A 15,474-nucleotide genomic window follows, 5' to 3' on the forward strand; every position below is an offset into this window, starting at 1 on the left:
ATGGGGCAAGATCCAACCTTTTTTCATTAAATTCTTTTTCTTTCTTTCTTTCTTTCTTTCTTTCTATTGTATTTATTTATTTATATACTTATTTATTTATTTTCTTTCCAGCAAAACGTAAACAGTAACTGTACTATTTTGATTTTATTTTGTTCACTTGTTTACCCAACAAAAATTACAAAAATATAATGATATTTGAAATTTCAGCTGTGTGTAATATATAATGTATATATCTTTCAAAATGGATGAAAATCATGATGCTTGCAGTTGTTCCTGTTAATTGTCAACACAAGGGAACACAACACTTTATGTCTTGAATTATTTATTTATTTATTTATTTGGACTTGAACTTTCAAGCAATAATTGGTCATGTAGGGACTGTAGCTAATATGTGACCCTGGAGCACAAAAGCAGTATACACTTTAAATATCCATTCTTTTGTTAAATTTTTTAAATGCAGAATTAATTCAGCATAAAATGTATTTTGGTGACATTACAATTGCAATTCAATTACACTGTTAATAATTAATAATTAATATTGTACTAATAACAAACTGAGGTCATAGTATCCCTTACTTTTGGTGACTTTAAAATGCATTGCAAGTAAACTTGAAGTGTGCTAATGGCACAATTATTGTGTGCTTCTAATGCAATAAATTAACCTTTATAAATAATGGCTCAGTTTAAGAAATTGCCAATTACTGACACCCCCAGCATACCAGTCAACTCAATTATCCAGAGAACTTCAGACACAGACATTTGAACATTAGCTAAATAAAACATATATTATTATTAGTAGTAGTAGTAGTAGTAGTAGTATAAATGAATGTATTTAGGTGATTCAGACATATTTTTGACTAAAGAGTAAAACTAGTTGATTTAGATGTTCCCATTGTTTCAGTGTCTGCAAAGAGATCTGTTATTATAGTAGCCTCAAGTAGCCTACATTTATTACTGAATGCTTCATTGCCTTCACAAAGTCTTTCTCTCATCATTTATTCAGACTACAAGTAAACAGCTAAAATTATTTGTCATTGCGTTGTTGGACCAGTATGAATAATAGCAGTGCAGTCTGAAGATTTGCAGACATTTAAAACTGAATATCAACAAAACTGAAATGTTATCGGTCATTTAAATCAACTTCACATTTTGAATGTCTCTTCTAATACAACTAATTCAGCTGATCAACTCATAAGTAAAAGCTCCATGACCACAGCTGAAGGTGTCAGGTAAGAGCTCCCAAAATGCAATGCTGTGGACCCCCAAGAATCACTGAAGAATAGAGTACATAGATTAATCAAAATGCACCTAGAAAAACAGACAGAGAGAGAGAGAGAGAGAGAGAGAGAGAGAGCTCTTGCCATGTGGGTTATGTGGATGTGAAAGGGCACACGGCATGCACATTAGTTCACATAGAAACAGAGCCTGGCTGGACTTCTGTCTCACTGGTTGAGTTAGCACTAAAAACATGTGTTCAGAAAACTCCAAACTATATTATTTGTCAAGTATTATCATCACATTCATGCCAGGCAGCAGATTTAGGGCCCGAATGAAACTCTTGTGCATGTCCAGTGTCTTAGTCACTTTCATTTCAACTGCTCTTTATACAATACTGTCTCTGCAAATATGAGATAAAATCTAATTAGACATTTTGTTGTTTTCCTGTTTATTACTATGAAGCTGCTTTGAAACAGTCTCTATAGTGCTATACCAATAATAGCGACTTGCTTGTTCAAATTTCCAAATGTACAGTTTGGACATTGGACATGCAAAATAGTTTTATTAGGGCCCTAAATCTCATTCCTGACATGAAAATAATGTGTACTTGAATGCACTAAAAAATATTTAAAAACATGCAAGCACATTTGTGACCCTGGACCACAAAACCAGTCTTAATTTTTCAAAATTGAGATTTCATCTGAAAGCTGAATAAATAATCTTTCCATTGATGTATGGTTTGTTATGATCGCACGATATTTGGCTGAGATACAACTATTTGAAAATCTGGAATCTGAGGGTGCAAAAAAATCCAAATATTGAGAAAATCACCTTTAAAGTTGTTCAAATGAAGTTCTTAGCAATGCATATTACTAATCAAAAATGACGTTTTGATATATTTACAGTAGGAAATTCACTAAATATCTTCATGGAATATGATCTTTACTTAATATCCTAATGATTTTTGGCATAAAAGAAAAATTGATAATTTTGACCCATACAGTGTATTTTTAGCTATTGCTGCAAATATACCCCAGCGACTTAAGACTGGTTTTGTTGTCCAGGGTCACATATGTAGCGCATTCTTATTTTTTATGCTACATAAAATAGCAAAAGTTATACACCAATTAAGTGTATATTTCTACTTCAGTAGTACTTCAGTGTGATTGCAAAAGTATACTAAATACTGGTAAATACCACTGATATTTAAATTAATTTGAAGTACTTTGAAATAAAGTATACTACCACAAAAATATACTTTTATTAGTGTATTTCTTAAAAGTGTGCTTTGAATGATTTAAAAATGAATTCAATGTTAGTACACTTTTATATTGTTATCCTGAGGTTAAATCAAATTGATTTTATTTAAAATATATTAGTAATGTAATAGTTATAAGTACATTTTCCCAACTGTGCTACTTAAATACACTAATTAGCACTAACACGTAAGATTTTGTATATATTTATTATATATTAATCTTATATTTTAAATAATAAGTGTATTTTCTATGTATGATGAGTCTATTTAAAAGTGTATATAGTTGCAATTACACTATAAGCGGTAACTAAACTTTTTTTAATGAATGTGTGCAGTTATTTTCCTGTGAATGCAGAGTTATAAAGTAGTTCGAGGTCTGTCTCATTACAGTTTCATATCACTTTGCTAAATTATTCAGTTATTTCAAAGGTCCTTACAAGCTGCAACAGCAAATAGACCAAAATCCACAAAGACAAGCAAACAAATATGACAAACAACAGCGCTTTGCCATCTCAGATGTGCATTGTTTTGGAATAATTCAACTCAGTTACTTCTTGAGCAGTTCTGCAGAAGACAGCAGTGTTGTTATTCTGCTCAGCGTTGTTAACTACAAAGTTTAAAGATGCTGAGAGAGGATTAAAAATAGATGTTTACACGTTCTCGATGAGCCACAGCATGTTCAAAGTGTTTTTAGTATATTGGTGTTTGGATGCTTGCGTGTCCTGGCTTTGTTTTGCAGTCCATCCATAATGGTTTTGTCCCTAGATATAGCTCTGCCATCTAAAGAACCCAGCAGGCAAAAACCTGATTCAAAGAAGCAAACCTTTTCCCAGCAAGCTGCACAATTGAAGGTGTCATTCACATCTGGAGCACAAACAGTGCGAGACAGGACACGTATAATCTGTGAGATGCGAGGCTTTAATGGTTAGTGTCACTGGTAATGGCAGAAAGAAATACTCAAGCCTTTTTATCTTCAAAGGACCACCTCAGTAGGTCTGACCGCTATAATATGGCACTGAACACAACCACTATTGAAAAAAAATCTATTGAAAACCTCCATATAGAGATTTAATCAGACCAATTTGTTCAGATGCAATTTTGCCCATCTATTTGAAACGGATAACACAGCAACATCACACATTAAATGCACCGAGAAGCCTTCTGGAGCATAAACATTATTCACAGCCAATTAAATGCCATTTCAACATTTTAGATTAGTAGCCCCATGCTAAATTCTCAACCTAAAGAAGCTGAATTCTGGTCTGCTAGTCAAAAAGCGTGGTAAAAATGACAAATAGCCCCATTTCCTTTGGGCTTTTATTCCTGGTGCTGGTCATTATTCTGGGTTTTCAGAAGGCACTCGCTCTCTTGCCAGTAATTTCCAGTTTTCCAGTGTAAACAATCAATCATTGTGGTCAGAAAGAGACTTTTCTAAGCAGGAGAGCTGAACCACAGACACACAGTATATGAAATGGAAGGAATCCGATCTAAGATCAGGTTTGGTTAGGTTCATTTCAGACTTACAGAGCTTTATCAGCTGCTGCTGAAGGAAGGATAAAAGCACACACAGCTGAGTAAAGTTACTGTACATTGAGTTGTGCATGCTGCATATATATTATTTCCACACATTTACAGGTAAATCCTAGTATTTTAAATTTGTGATTAATCATGATTAATCACAGTCCATGACTGTTAAATTTTTAATCGATTGACAGCACTAATATATATATATATATATATATATATATATATATATATATAGACACACACACACACAGTATATATATGAAGAGTTCATTTGAAAAAACAGATTACTCCGTTTTTAACAATTCTCAGAAATCATGTTTTTTCATTGTGCATTCCAATTAATCTCAATCAAACTGCAGTTGGGTTATTGTGCTTAAGTTAAAAAATAACAAACAAAATAAAAAACAGCTAACACAATAAAACATGATAACATAATTAAAAAAAACGTTATCTGTTTTTGCAAATAAACTCTTCATATATATATATATATATATATATATTTATACACACACACACACACACACACACACACACACACACACACATACATTTTTATTCATACACATTAAACCTCTACTGTACACTCAAGAAATATTTAAACCAGGTAGGAATGGTGATTTTCTCAAATTGGGTTAATAGTATGCATATTTGCACCTTTTACCGTCATTTGCATGCACATGCAATCTGCCTTGCTGTTCTGTCCGTCACAGTCAAAGCACTAATGCTTCTAAATTCATAGAAATATACCATACGCTGTTCTCTCTGTTGCATGAAACATGGATCTCAGATGGAAGCTGGAGATTTACTCTGCTGTGCATATGAAATGAAAGGATGTTGTCCAGTTCACTCATTAAGCTAGCAAATGAAAATCATGTAAAGGATCTGAGTTAATGCATTTACATAGTGAATGAAGGCAACCGCATTTATATAGATGGTCTCAGCTTATGACATGAATATTAGCTCAAAGGTTTTCCTGAAGTCAACAGCATGTTCAATTTGGTCTGAAAAGATATTGAACGTTTTCATATATAAAAGCTATTCAGCGACTCTTCAAAGTCCCTGGACATAAACTCGATTGACCTTCCCTTTCTCTCACTTTCTTTTGACGTCAGTAATGGGCAAATTTAGATGGTTTTTAATGTGTTCTTATATTTTGAATGTGTGTCGATATCTAGGATCCTCCATTTATAATGTGCTAGCAAGTAAATTACATTTTATTATTCCAACAGCAGCAATCATATCATCATTCAGTTGCATCATGAAGTTTCTGTTATCCTTTACCACCTGCAGCTCTAAACAGCTTCATCACCTTTTATTTTATTTATTTTATTTTTTTATTGCAGTTACCTTGGGATTTGTCATGATTTGCCATCTCATATTTCATTTGTCAAAGGTTAACTTATCTTTGTGAAAGCAAGCATTTTATCTTTCAAAACCAGCATTATCTTATAAAATGGTTTATTTAGCTGAAAAATGCAGAAGCTGGTGAAAAACTGATAACTATATTTTAAATTGAATTTGCCAGTTTTTACACTCCGGAGGGAAAAGTTCCAATTCAAAGTGGAAAATGACAGCACATTCCTCACAGCAACCTTGGTTAAAGTGTTCCGTTAGTAAGAACAGAGACTTCAGCTGAAAAATATTCAGATTTGCTGTTTGACATTGGACACATAACACGAAAATGCTCATATCCACTCATTCTCTATTACTGAGCAACATCACTCATTTCACCGCGTCAAAGTTCACATGCAAAATATTTTTATTTTAGTATTAGCACCTTGCCACAATTTAGTTTAAAACACAGATATGTATAATAATAATAATAATAATAATAATAAAATATTTTGCTCTCTATAATCTTGGGACTATGTAAACTTGTACAACGTTACATCAAAGGTGTCCAGCAGGGGGCGCTGTTACACAGTGATACACAGCACAGGCAAAAGCCTCCTGACAGAATAATAGAACGCAGAGATCAACTACAATTAGCTGTTAATAAATTAGGTGGTAGTTGTCTGTGGCTTGTGATAATTTATTCTTGAATGAAACCTTTACTCAGGACTCCCCAACAGAAACTCTGGCTCTGACGGGACGAAAAGCTCAAAAAAAAAAAAAAAAAAAAAAATTGGCTATGAGGCTGTGTGCAAGTGTCACACTAGTTTTAAAATGAGCATTTGTAGATACAAATTAAAAAATTAAGGAATTTTAATGAGCGTGAAAATGATTAGATCTAATCTTTAATAATCTATATGCAGTTTTTATTCCAGGAAGGAGAACATATAATCATTTTAAATGAGACAACTTGACAAAATGACCCGCAATATTGAAGTGTGTACTTACTACACATGTGACGAGTTCATTTGCAAAAACATAATTTTCAAAAATCATGTTTTTTCATCGTGAATTCCAATTAATCTCAATCAAATTGCAGTTGGGTTATTTTGATGAAGTAAAAATTACAACAAAAAAATAATAATAATAATACAGCTAACTAACACAAAGACATGACTATATATATATATATATATATATAACAACAACTTGATTTTTAAAAATTAAAAAGAAAAAAACGGAGTTCACTTACTTCATTTATAGATCTGAGCACACGTTGATGGAGCTCTGTTGCCATCATGTGGGCTTGTAGCAAAATACACCTCGATGCTATTTATAAAACGATAAATAAATAAAATAGAAATGATGCAGTCCTGAATAGGCTTTCAGTCATTTCGCGTTAAAACTGACTGGTTTTGATGTTAGTCTCATGCAAAACATAAATTTGTAGAGTCTTCTGTGATCAAGAGAATTAAGTCGAGATTCAATAAATGAGGAAACGCTACCACAAACTTTCTTGATATTTTTTATTTTTTTCTTAGTTTAGAACATAAAACAGTATTGTGGCTTTTACCACATACACTATGTATTCACATAATACACCATACAGCTACGAGGAGAGAGACCAAACAAAAGATAACACTTTTTACATACTGCATACTCAACATGAAAAATAGAACCAAGAACAATCTTTAACTCAAAGGAATGTAGCTGCCAGTTTTTTTTCTTTCTTTTTTTTTTTCCTCTTTAGACATTTTGTCCTTTTGATGTTTAAAACTGGGCATGATTGATACTTTTAACAGTGAGTGCTGATAGAGGGGCAGAGTTGTGTGTGTGTGTGTGTGTGTCTGTGTCTGTGTGTGTGTGTGTGTGTGTGTGTGTGTGTCTGTGTGTGTGTCTGTGTCTGTGTGTGTGTGTGTGTGTGTGTGTGTGTGTGTGTGTGTGTGTGTGTGTGTGTGTGTGCGTGCGTGCGCATGAGAGAGTGAGTGAGTGAGTGAGTGTGTGTGTGTGTGTGTGTGTGTGTGTGTGTGTGTGCGCGCGCGAGTGAGTGAGTGAGTGCTGTGTGTGTGTGCGTTTGTGTGACACCGTGGCCAAAAGGTAGATGTGAGTAAAGGAAGAAAAATGAGAATATCCAATGAAATGACAAAATGTGGCTATCAGAATGGGTGAAAAGGTTTCTCTGGGCAGTTCAGGTAGCACCAGAATATTAAATTAACAGTCTATTCACATCAAAAGCATGAGAGTACCTATTCCTCTACCTGCCAACATGCTCTTCAAGTACCGTTTCAATTATTTAGGGTGACGGCTAAAAAGGGAAACTGGATCAGTTGGAGTGCTTTTTTTTTTTTTAAATCACGATCATCAGAAATGTTGTTTCAGAAATAACTACATAAAAAGATTTAAAAATGATCAGCACCATATAGGTTTCCTCTCAAAACTAGTTCACATATCAATTTAAGAGCCCGAAGAACTGTAGCACAACAGTGTTTGCCAAGAGTCTTTTCCACAGTGAACTCTATGCGGTAGCACCATGGTTCAAAAGCCATTTAGGGTGAATAAAACTGCACCGGGCTTCAAGAGCGGCCTTGAAACGCAGCTTTTTAAACTTCAGGGTTATGTCTCACATCTCCAAGAACAAGTGACAATCTAGATACTATAATGTCAGTGCAGACTCAGAGCTCTGTAAGACTCGCCCCACACAATATTTAATCAAATAAACAATAATAAGAAATAGAATTACATGATCTACCGAGAGTTTTGAACTGAAAGCTGTCACATTTCAAACGACAAGTTTACACCTGATACTCTTTTCGGTTCTATGGCCAATGTTTTATTTTTCATGTAAAAGTGATACTTTCACTCCCTTTCGTAAGAAATAAAAATAAAAAAGTGAGTCCTGAATCCTTGCGAACCGTATTAGTCAACATGTTCACATTCGTTTCTTTGTTCTCCGTTAGTTTATGGGTTTTAGATGTGGATCAGATGCAGGGGAAGGAAGCCGGTGACGATGGTAATACAGAGGTATTGGTGTAAGTACAGTACTCACGAAAGAAAGGACAGCAGTATCTTGAGTAGACCGACAAAACATTCTGCTCTGTGGTCTGTTGTTGACGGCTTGACATACAGACAACTGAAGACTAAAAATTCAGGAATCATTCATGATTAGGCCATCATCCCTCACCAGTTAAATAATCTTACCTAAATATTTAACTATTTACATTTCTATCCCTCCCGATAAAATTCCATTAAAACAAAAACTAGGTTTCAAGTTGTCAATAATCCGTTCTTATTTTTTTTTCTCATTAAAATCAAGATTAAAAGTGCTTTTATAAAATCCTCTCTTCAATATTTACAATTTCTCTAAAATGAACAAAAAAAAAAAAAATCATCTTAAAAATAAAACGACAGCAATCACAATAACAATAATCATCATTATCATATAATAAATAAGAATAAAAAAGTAGGTACGAATGTGGATGTAGGCAGCAAGCCTGCAGTCTGTAGCGCCGTGTGTTTGTAGCATGTTGTGACTGGGACCAGTGTCTGTACAACATGAGGTAAAGAGCTTTAGGACCACTTCATGAGCACCAGGATCTCCTCTGTGAGTGTCAAGCATCTTACAGCCCTGTGTAAACCAGCAGCAGCCCTGCATTGCTCTCTGTATGTAGCTCACAGACATGCATTCACATACATTCGAACCAGTTTAGGAATCCACGAACACGCACACACACACACACACACACACACACACACACACACACGCACACACACACACACACACACGTGCATTATGTAGTTATGCATGCACCCGCACAAACTACTGAGCTGAAACCATATGCATTGCCAATCAGCACCATGAACTCCAGGTATAGGTGATCTCTCTGGGTAAAAAGAGAGAAGAGGGCTGCTTGTAACAAGAGGGGCAACTTTACAGGAGCATAAAGGCTCATAGTAGCACCAACTCCAAGAAATGTGCTCTGTCCGTTAGGCTGGTGGGTGTAACCAGCAGCGGGTAAGAAAATATCCCACTCCGAATAAAATCATCATCATCATCACAAATGGGTGACTACAGATAAATCAGGGCATGGAAGACGTGTTCAGTTTACACAGGGCCGGTTGTGTTACATAAAAACAAGAACTGGCATCTAAGGGAACCAGTTAGGCATGTCGCCCTCTAGCTTTTACCCTGTGTGTCTAAAACTAACCAGATACAGTGATGTTACAAATCTATTGATACTCATCCGTAATGGAAATTTTGCAGCAAGTCATTATTATTATTATTAAAACACATTTCTTACCTACTGTAGCTCTACACTGCAAAAAATTAAAATAAAATAAAAAGATTTTCATGCTTAGTATATTTGTTTTGTTTTCTAGTATAAATATCTAAAAATTCTTGAATCAAGATGCATTCATATGACAAGTAAAATGACTCTAGATATTAAGTTTTTGCTTAAAACATGCAAAAATATCTGACAATGGGGTCTTAATTGGCTCAATCTTAATTCAAAGGCTAAACAAGAGCCTTTTTCTTCCCCCATTGGTAGATATTTATGCTTGTTTTATGTAAAAACAAACAAAATTTTGATTTTTTAAAAATTTATATTTGATTTATATTAGAAAACAAGACAAAGATACTAAGCAAGAAAATCTTTTTTTGCAGTGCAAGTCTCTAGTCTACAGTCAATCTGAACACATGAATAGATTGCAAAATTTCAAGCCAATAATAACTGGCTGATGATTTTGGAATTCCCTGTTTGAGCCGAGTCTGGATTGTGGAAATGCTTAAGACCCACGGTGGGTTATCTGCAGCTCTTTAGGGCGGTTCAACTAAGGTGGATTTTTGCTAGCACTATCAGCACCTTAGAGAACTTGAAAATGTCACATGGGTAGTGAAGAATGGCCAATGAAACTGCAGGCAAATGAGTCAGCACCAATCAGGTGACACGATAGAAGGCTGAACCAATTACCAGGACCGCGAGGTCCCTGTCACTGAACATGACTGACATCTGCTGCTAAAGAGCACCCAGGTCCAGCACCTGCCTCCATATTGTGAGGGCAAAATTAGAGACACTTGAGACAGAAAAGAAGCACCATTTGAAGGGATGAGAAACTTTACAGATTTCATCAGAGTGGCACCGAACAGAAAGGCCCAAGCTGGTGTCTGGTCCTCTCTTTCTTGGTCACACGTTCAGTGACTAGCACAAAGATGCCTTAATGCAATCACAGAAATGTGACTTGCAATGATGTGAAGGCGCTTCATTCATATAGAGAGGTTGGTGGGGGTGGGAGAGGCAAAAAGCGCAACAAAAATGCTGATTAGCTTGTTCTCACAAGCGAGAATGAAGAAAGGAGGTCTCTCTTATTCAAGAGAGGGCAAAAAAAAAATCATAATATTAATTATACATAACAATGATGAAAAAACAATAACATTAAAATAAAAAATAGTCATCTTCATAATATAATAATAACAATACCTGTAATATCAACGTTGACAGTAACAATAGCAATTGTAATAATATTGATAATAGAGCAATAATAATTAGAATCATCAAATTCACTTAAGGAGGGGTAGCTATGGAAATCCCTCCCACGTTGGAGAGAGCAAGAGCACCATAGACAGCATGTCCGTTTGGGGAGTTCCCAAACTGCTGCCAAAATTTGAGGTAAAAGAAAAAAAAAGTGAAAAAAGTGCCCCGTCCTCTATTCTCCCTCCCTTGTGGTGGCCTGAGAGAGCTGTTGGAGCTAGAAGAGGGGAAGCAAATGGTAAAGGAGTCAGATTCATGATCCTTAACATTTCTATTCCCATCTCTGGCTCCAGGGGGCGACAGTCTGCAAGAGTTCACACAAATCGACTGTAAGGACCAGTGAGGTGTGTGGATGGGTAGGGTGAAACTGTGACTATGGTGGTGGTATGCTGTGTGGGCGCCATCCGTGTCACTATACCCTCACGTTTGTCCTTGGTTTGTCCAGGGGACGGGCTCGCCGATCCAGCCGCCCACTTGCGTTTTTTCCCATAAGCCTTAATGTCTTCCTGTGAGAGACCCAAAAGAGCTGCTTCTTGTTGCCGCTGTCGCGCTCGCTCGGCTAGGAGTTTCATCTTGGACTCCCACAAAGCCAGACCGTGGCAGGGCTGGTTCAGGTTCTTGTGCTGGTAGAAGACCAGGGATATGCGGCTCGGGTGCGAGCGGTCAGGCTTTTTGAGCGGCGTGGTGGCATGAAGCTCCCGCCGGGCGCATTCGATCAGGATTGAGCCGTGAGCGGGGGCCACTGCTACTCCACCAATGTTGGGATCCAAGAAGTTGTGTTCGCTGTCTGACCATACCTCTTCCTCGTCAGGGTCACGTTCGCTGTGGGTCTCTGCCTCGCTGTCCCAACACACCTGATTATCTGACTTCTGCAGCGCGTCGGGAAACAAGCGTCCCTCGGGAGCTGGAGATGGTGTGTTCCCTGCTGCTGAGCCGCCACCAGATTTCCAGGCTTTCTCCTGGAGTCCCAAAGGTGCAGAACCACAATTCTCTCCTGCTTGTGAGAGCATTTTATCGGGGAAAGCACCAGCAGGATTGCCTTGCCTTATGCCACCAACACCGTAACCTATGGGTCCGTAAGGACCCCATGCTTTAGGTTGGGGACTTGGGGCAGGGCTACCCCACTGTCTTGGGGTGGACGGGAGTGGAGAAGGTGCAGGTGATGGACCTGCTTTCAGGGATGGGGATGGAGATGGGGAAGGGGATGGCATTGGAGTGTTAGGGCAAGAATAGGAATTCCATTGTTGCTGCTGTAGATACTGAGGGTGTTCATGTTGCTGGTGGAGCCTCTGCTTGTCCGGAGTGAAAGGCGAATTGGTCGGACCTGGTCTGATGTTTCCATCCCAGCCTTTATGGATAAGGCTACCGTTCGGTTTGTGCCCAGGCCAGCCTTCGGGTTTTGGTGTGGTACTGGGAGTGGAGGGGCAGCTTTGAGCTTGCCCATCCGATCTGCCATCATACAGTGGCACATCCATTGGCTCCTGCTTGATGATGGGCGTAGAGCGATGTGTCTGCTCCAGGGATGGAGTACGACTGGGTGGAACAGGAGACTGGGAAACCTCGGAAGGGTGTGGGAACCCTTGAATGGATGCATCAGCCATTTGTTGCTGTGGGCGGCTGGGATAGGCCTGTGCCAGCTTGGCTTGGAGACACTGAACATCTGGCTTCTGCTCAAATGGTGCGGCAGAGACTTCTCCAGCTTTGGGCCAGGCTCCATTATCATATCCCAAGAGCTCAGGAGGAAAAAGTGCACTGGGAGGGTAGTTGTAATAACCATAGCGTATTTCTTGGAGGTTGGGGTGAAAGCCATTGATGGGGCTCTGCGCAGGAGGTTGGCCGTTGGTAGGGATGCGACCTCTTGCATAGTTACCAGGGTATGAGAACGAACTGTTCATGCTGCGGAGATCACAGGGTGCCTTGCCATTCCCTAGTGCTGGGTAGCCACGTATGGCTCCATTGAAGGGCTGGAAGTGGTCGAGAGGCTCTTTTTTGATGGTTGGTTTCACCTCCTGTTTTGGAATAGCTAGATAACAGACAAACAAGAAAAAAATATGCAGTAAATGTGTATTTTATAGTTGCTGAGTGTCAGTTTCATAAGGTTAGAGAGTTCAAGTTCAACACCTTAATTGTGGATGGTAAATTACAATTATAGTGGTGGCCAAAATTGTTAGAACACCTGACAGATCTGAAAATATTGATTTGTTTGCTTCTAAAACTTGATTTCATTTCATAATGTTCGTGAAACATGCAGATGGTTGCTCGGAGCACAACAAATATCAGATGAAGTGAGTCATTCTGTTTTTATCCACTTCTAACTTTAATATTTGGTATGTTTACCTTTTGCAGCGATTACACATCTCTCTGGCATAGTGTCAATATATTTCCTGAGAACTTCAACACTAACGATATCCCATGCCTTCTGCAACTCAAGCCAAAGGATTTTTCTTGAATGTACAATAGATCTGTCCAGATTATTTTCTAACTCGCCCCAAATTTGCTCGATGGGGTTGAGGTCCGGACTTTGAGGGGGTCAGTCCATTATTTTCAAAGTACCAGCAGATTCCTTCTGTCGCAGGTAGATCCAGCAATAGTTCGTTTTATGGGTATTGTAATGGCCAATTCAACAAAAACAACTGAAACCTCTTAAATATGCCAAGTGTTCTAATAATTTTTTGCCACCACTGTAAATAATGACATACAAAGTCCAAAGAGCACATCTCTAAAATACTCCCAACTTCAGGCAAATTAGTAGTCCTTTACTTTAAACAATCAATAGTTAATTTAACTCCCTTTTAGAATTTTTTCATGAGCTGGTTTATGCATATAGAGACAAACTGATATTTCACCACTGACCTTTATTGCCTTGCTGAGGGTGGGGTGACTCCATGTGGTGCATCTCCATCTTAATTGTCTTCTCTGGGGTTTCTACAAGCTGCAATTTCCTGTTCTTCTTTTCCGACGCAGCCTTTTTGGCCTCCAACCGACGCTGCCGGCAGGATTTAGCAGGTTCTGGAAGTTTTCTAACCTGTCGACGGAAGTTAGTGAGCACCTGGATGGCTCCAGTCTGCATTTTGAGACGCTGGTTCTCCTCACTTCCGAATTCATCGGTTGAAGAGATCTTGTAGAGCGGAAGCACATGCAGCTGCTCGTCTTCTGGGATTGTGCCCACCCTGCGATTGTCCTCTTTCGTAAGAGTGCACACCTGGAAGTAACAAAATTAGGAAGTCTAAAGGCCCGTTCACACCAAGCACGATAACTATAAAGATAATGACAGAGATATAGTTCTAAAAATGTTGTCAATATTAAACAATAGCTATGGAGTCCACACCACAGCTATTAATGATAAAGGCACAGAGAAACTATATTGTTGAAATCAATTTCAGAAATGTTTTTTCCAGCTGATGAATGATAAAAACATTGACAGCCAATCAGAATCCATCTTGCGGTCCCGAGCTCGAGAATTTAAAGCGGCAGATGAGTATGCGCTGAGAATAAACAGACAATATAGTTCGCTGGTGAGGACGCTAATATAGTTATGTTTATAGTTATCGTCCTTGGTGTGAAAGGGGGGTTAGGCCAGCTAATTCTATATATAGGGTAAATCTCCTACCGCCTATCATACACAAACACAAATCTAAATTTGACCATTGAATCCTTTTCATTTATACAGAACACTCCTCACATTTTTGTAAATATTTTTATTATATCTTTTCATGTGACAACACTGAAGAAATGACACTTTGCTACAATGTAAAGTAGTGAGTGTACAGCTTGTATAACAGTGTAAATTTGCTGTCCCCTCAAAATAACACCACACAGCCATTAATGTCTAAACCGCTGGCCACAAAAGTGAGTACACCCCTAAGTGAAAATATCCAAATTGGGCCGAAAGCGTCAATATTTTGTGTGGCCACCATTATTTTCCAGCACTGCCTTAACCCTCTTGGGCATGGAGTTCACAAGAGCTTCACAGGTTGCCACTGGAGTCCTCTTCCACTCCTCCATGACGACATCACGGAGCTGGTGGATGTTAGAGACCTTGCGCTCCTCCACCTTCCGTTTAAGGATGTCCCACAGATGCTCAATAGGGTTTAGGTCTGGAGACATGCTTGGCCAGTCCATCACCTTTACCCTCAGCTTCTTTAGCAAGGCAGTGGTCGTCTTGGAGGCGTGTTTGGGGTTGTTATGTTGGAATACTGCCCTGCGGCCCAGTCTCTGAAGGGAGGGGATCATGCTCCGCTTCAGTATGTCACAGTACATGGTTCCCTCAATGAACTGTAGCTCCCCAGTGCCGGCAGCACTCATGCAGCCCCAGACCATGACACTCCCACCACCATGCTTGACTGTAGGCAAGACACACTTGTCTTTGTACTCCTCACTTGGTTGCTGCCACAAACGTATTTGGTTCAGATGGTGTCAAGTGTGTATCTTGGTCTCATCAGACCACAGGACATGGTTCCAGTAATCCATGTCCTTAGTCTGCTTGTCTTCAGCAAACTGTTTGCGGGCTTTCTTGTGCATCATCTTTAGAAGAGGCTTCCTTCTGGGACGACAGCCATGCAGACCAATTTGATGCAGTGTGCGGCTTATGGTCTAAACACTGACAGGTTG

General features: G+C 38.5%; 1 protein-coding gene across 5 annotated transcripts in view; it reads right to left on the reverse strand.

Moving 5' to 3' along the window:
* Positions 1-6,847: 6,847 nt before the first annotated feature.
* The window catches only part of tet3 (tet methylcytosine dioxygenase 3), a 52,514-nt gene continuing 43,887 nt past the window's right edge, over positions 6,848-15,474 (reverse strand). For all 5 annotated transcript variants that reach the window (XM_058774913.1, XM_058774915.1, XM_058774917.1 and 2 more), the window contains 2 exons: positions 13,717-14,065; positions 6,848-12,886 (listed from right to left, as the gene is read on the reverse strand). In XM_058774913.1, the coding sequence (XP_058630896.1) occupies positions 11,178-12,886; positions 13,717-14,065 (2,058 nt within the window). In that variant the 3' untranslated portion in view covers positions 6,848-11,177. The remainder of the gene's footprint in view (positions 12,887-13,716; positions 14,066-15,474) is intronic.

Source organism: Onychostoma macrolepis, chromosome 05, assembly GCF_012432095.1.
Source record: "Onychostoma macrolepis isolate SWU-2019 chromosome 05, ASM1243209v1, whole genome shotgun sequence".
In the NCBI taxonomy this organism is placed as follows: domain Eukaryota; kingdom Metazoa; phylum Chordata; class Actinopteri; order Cypriniformes; family Cyprinidae; genus Onychostoma; species Onychostoma macrolepis.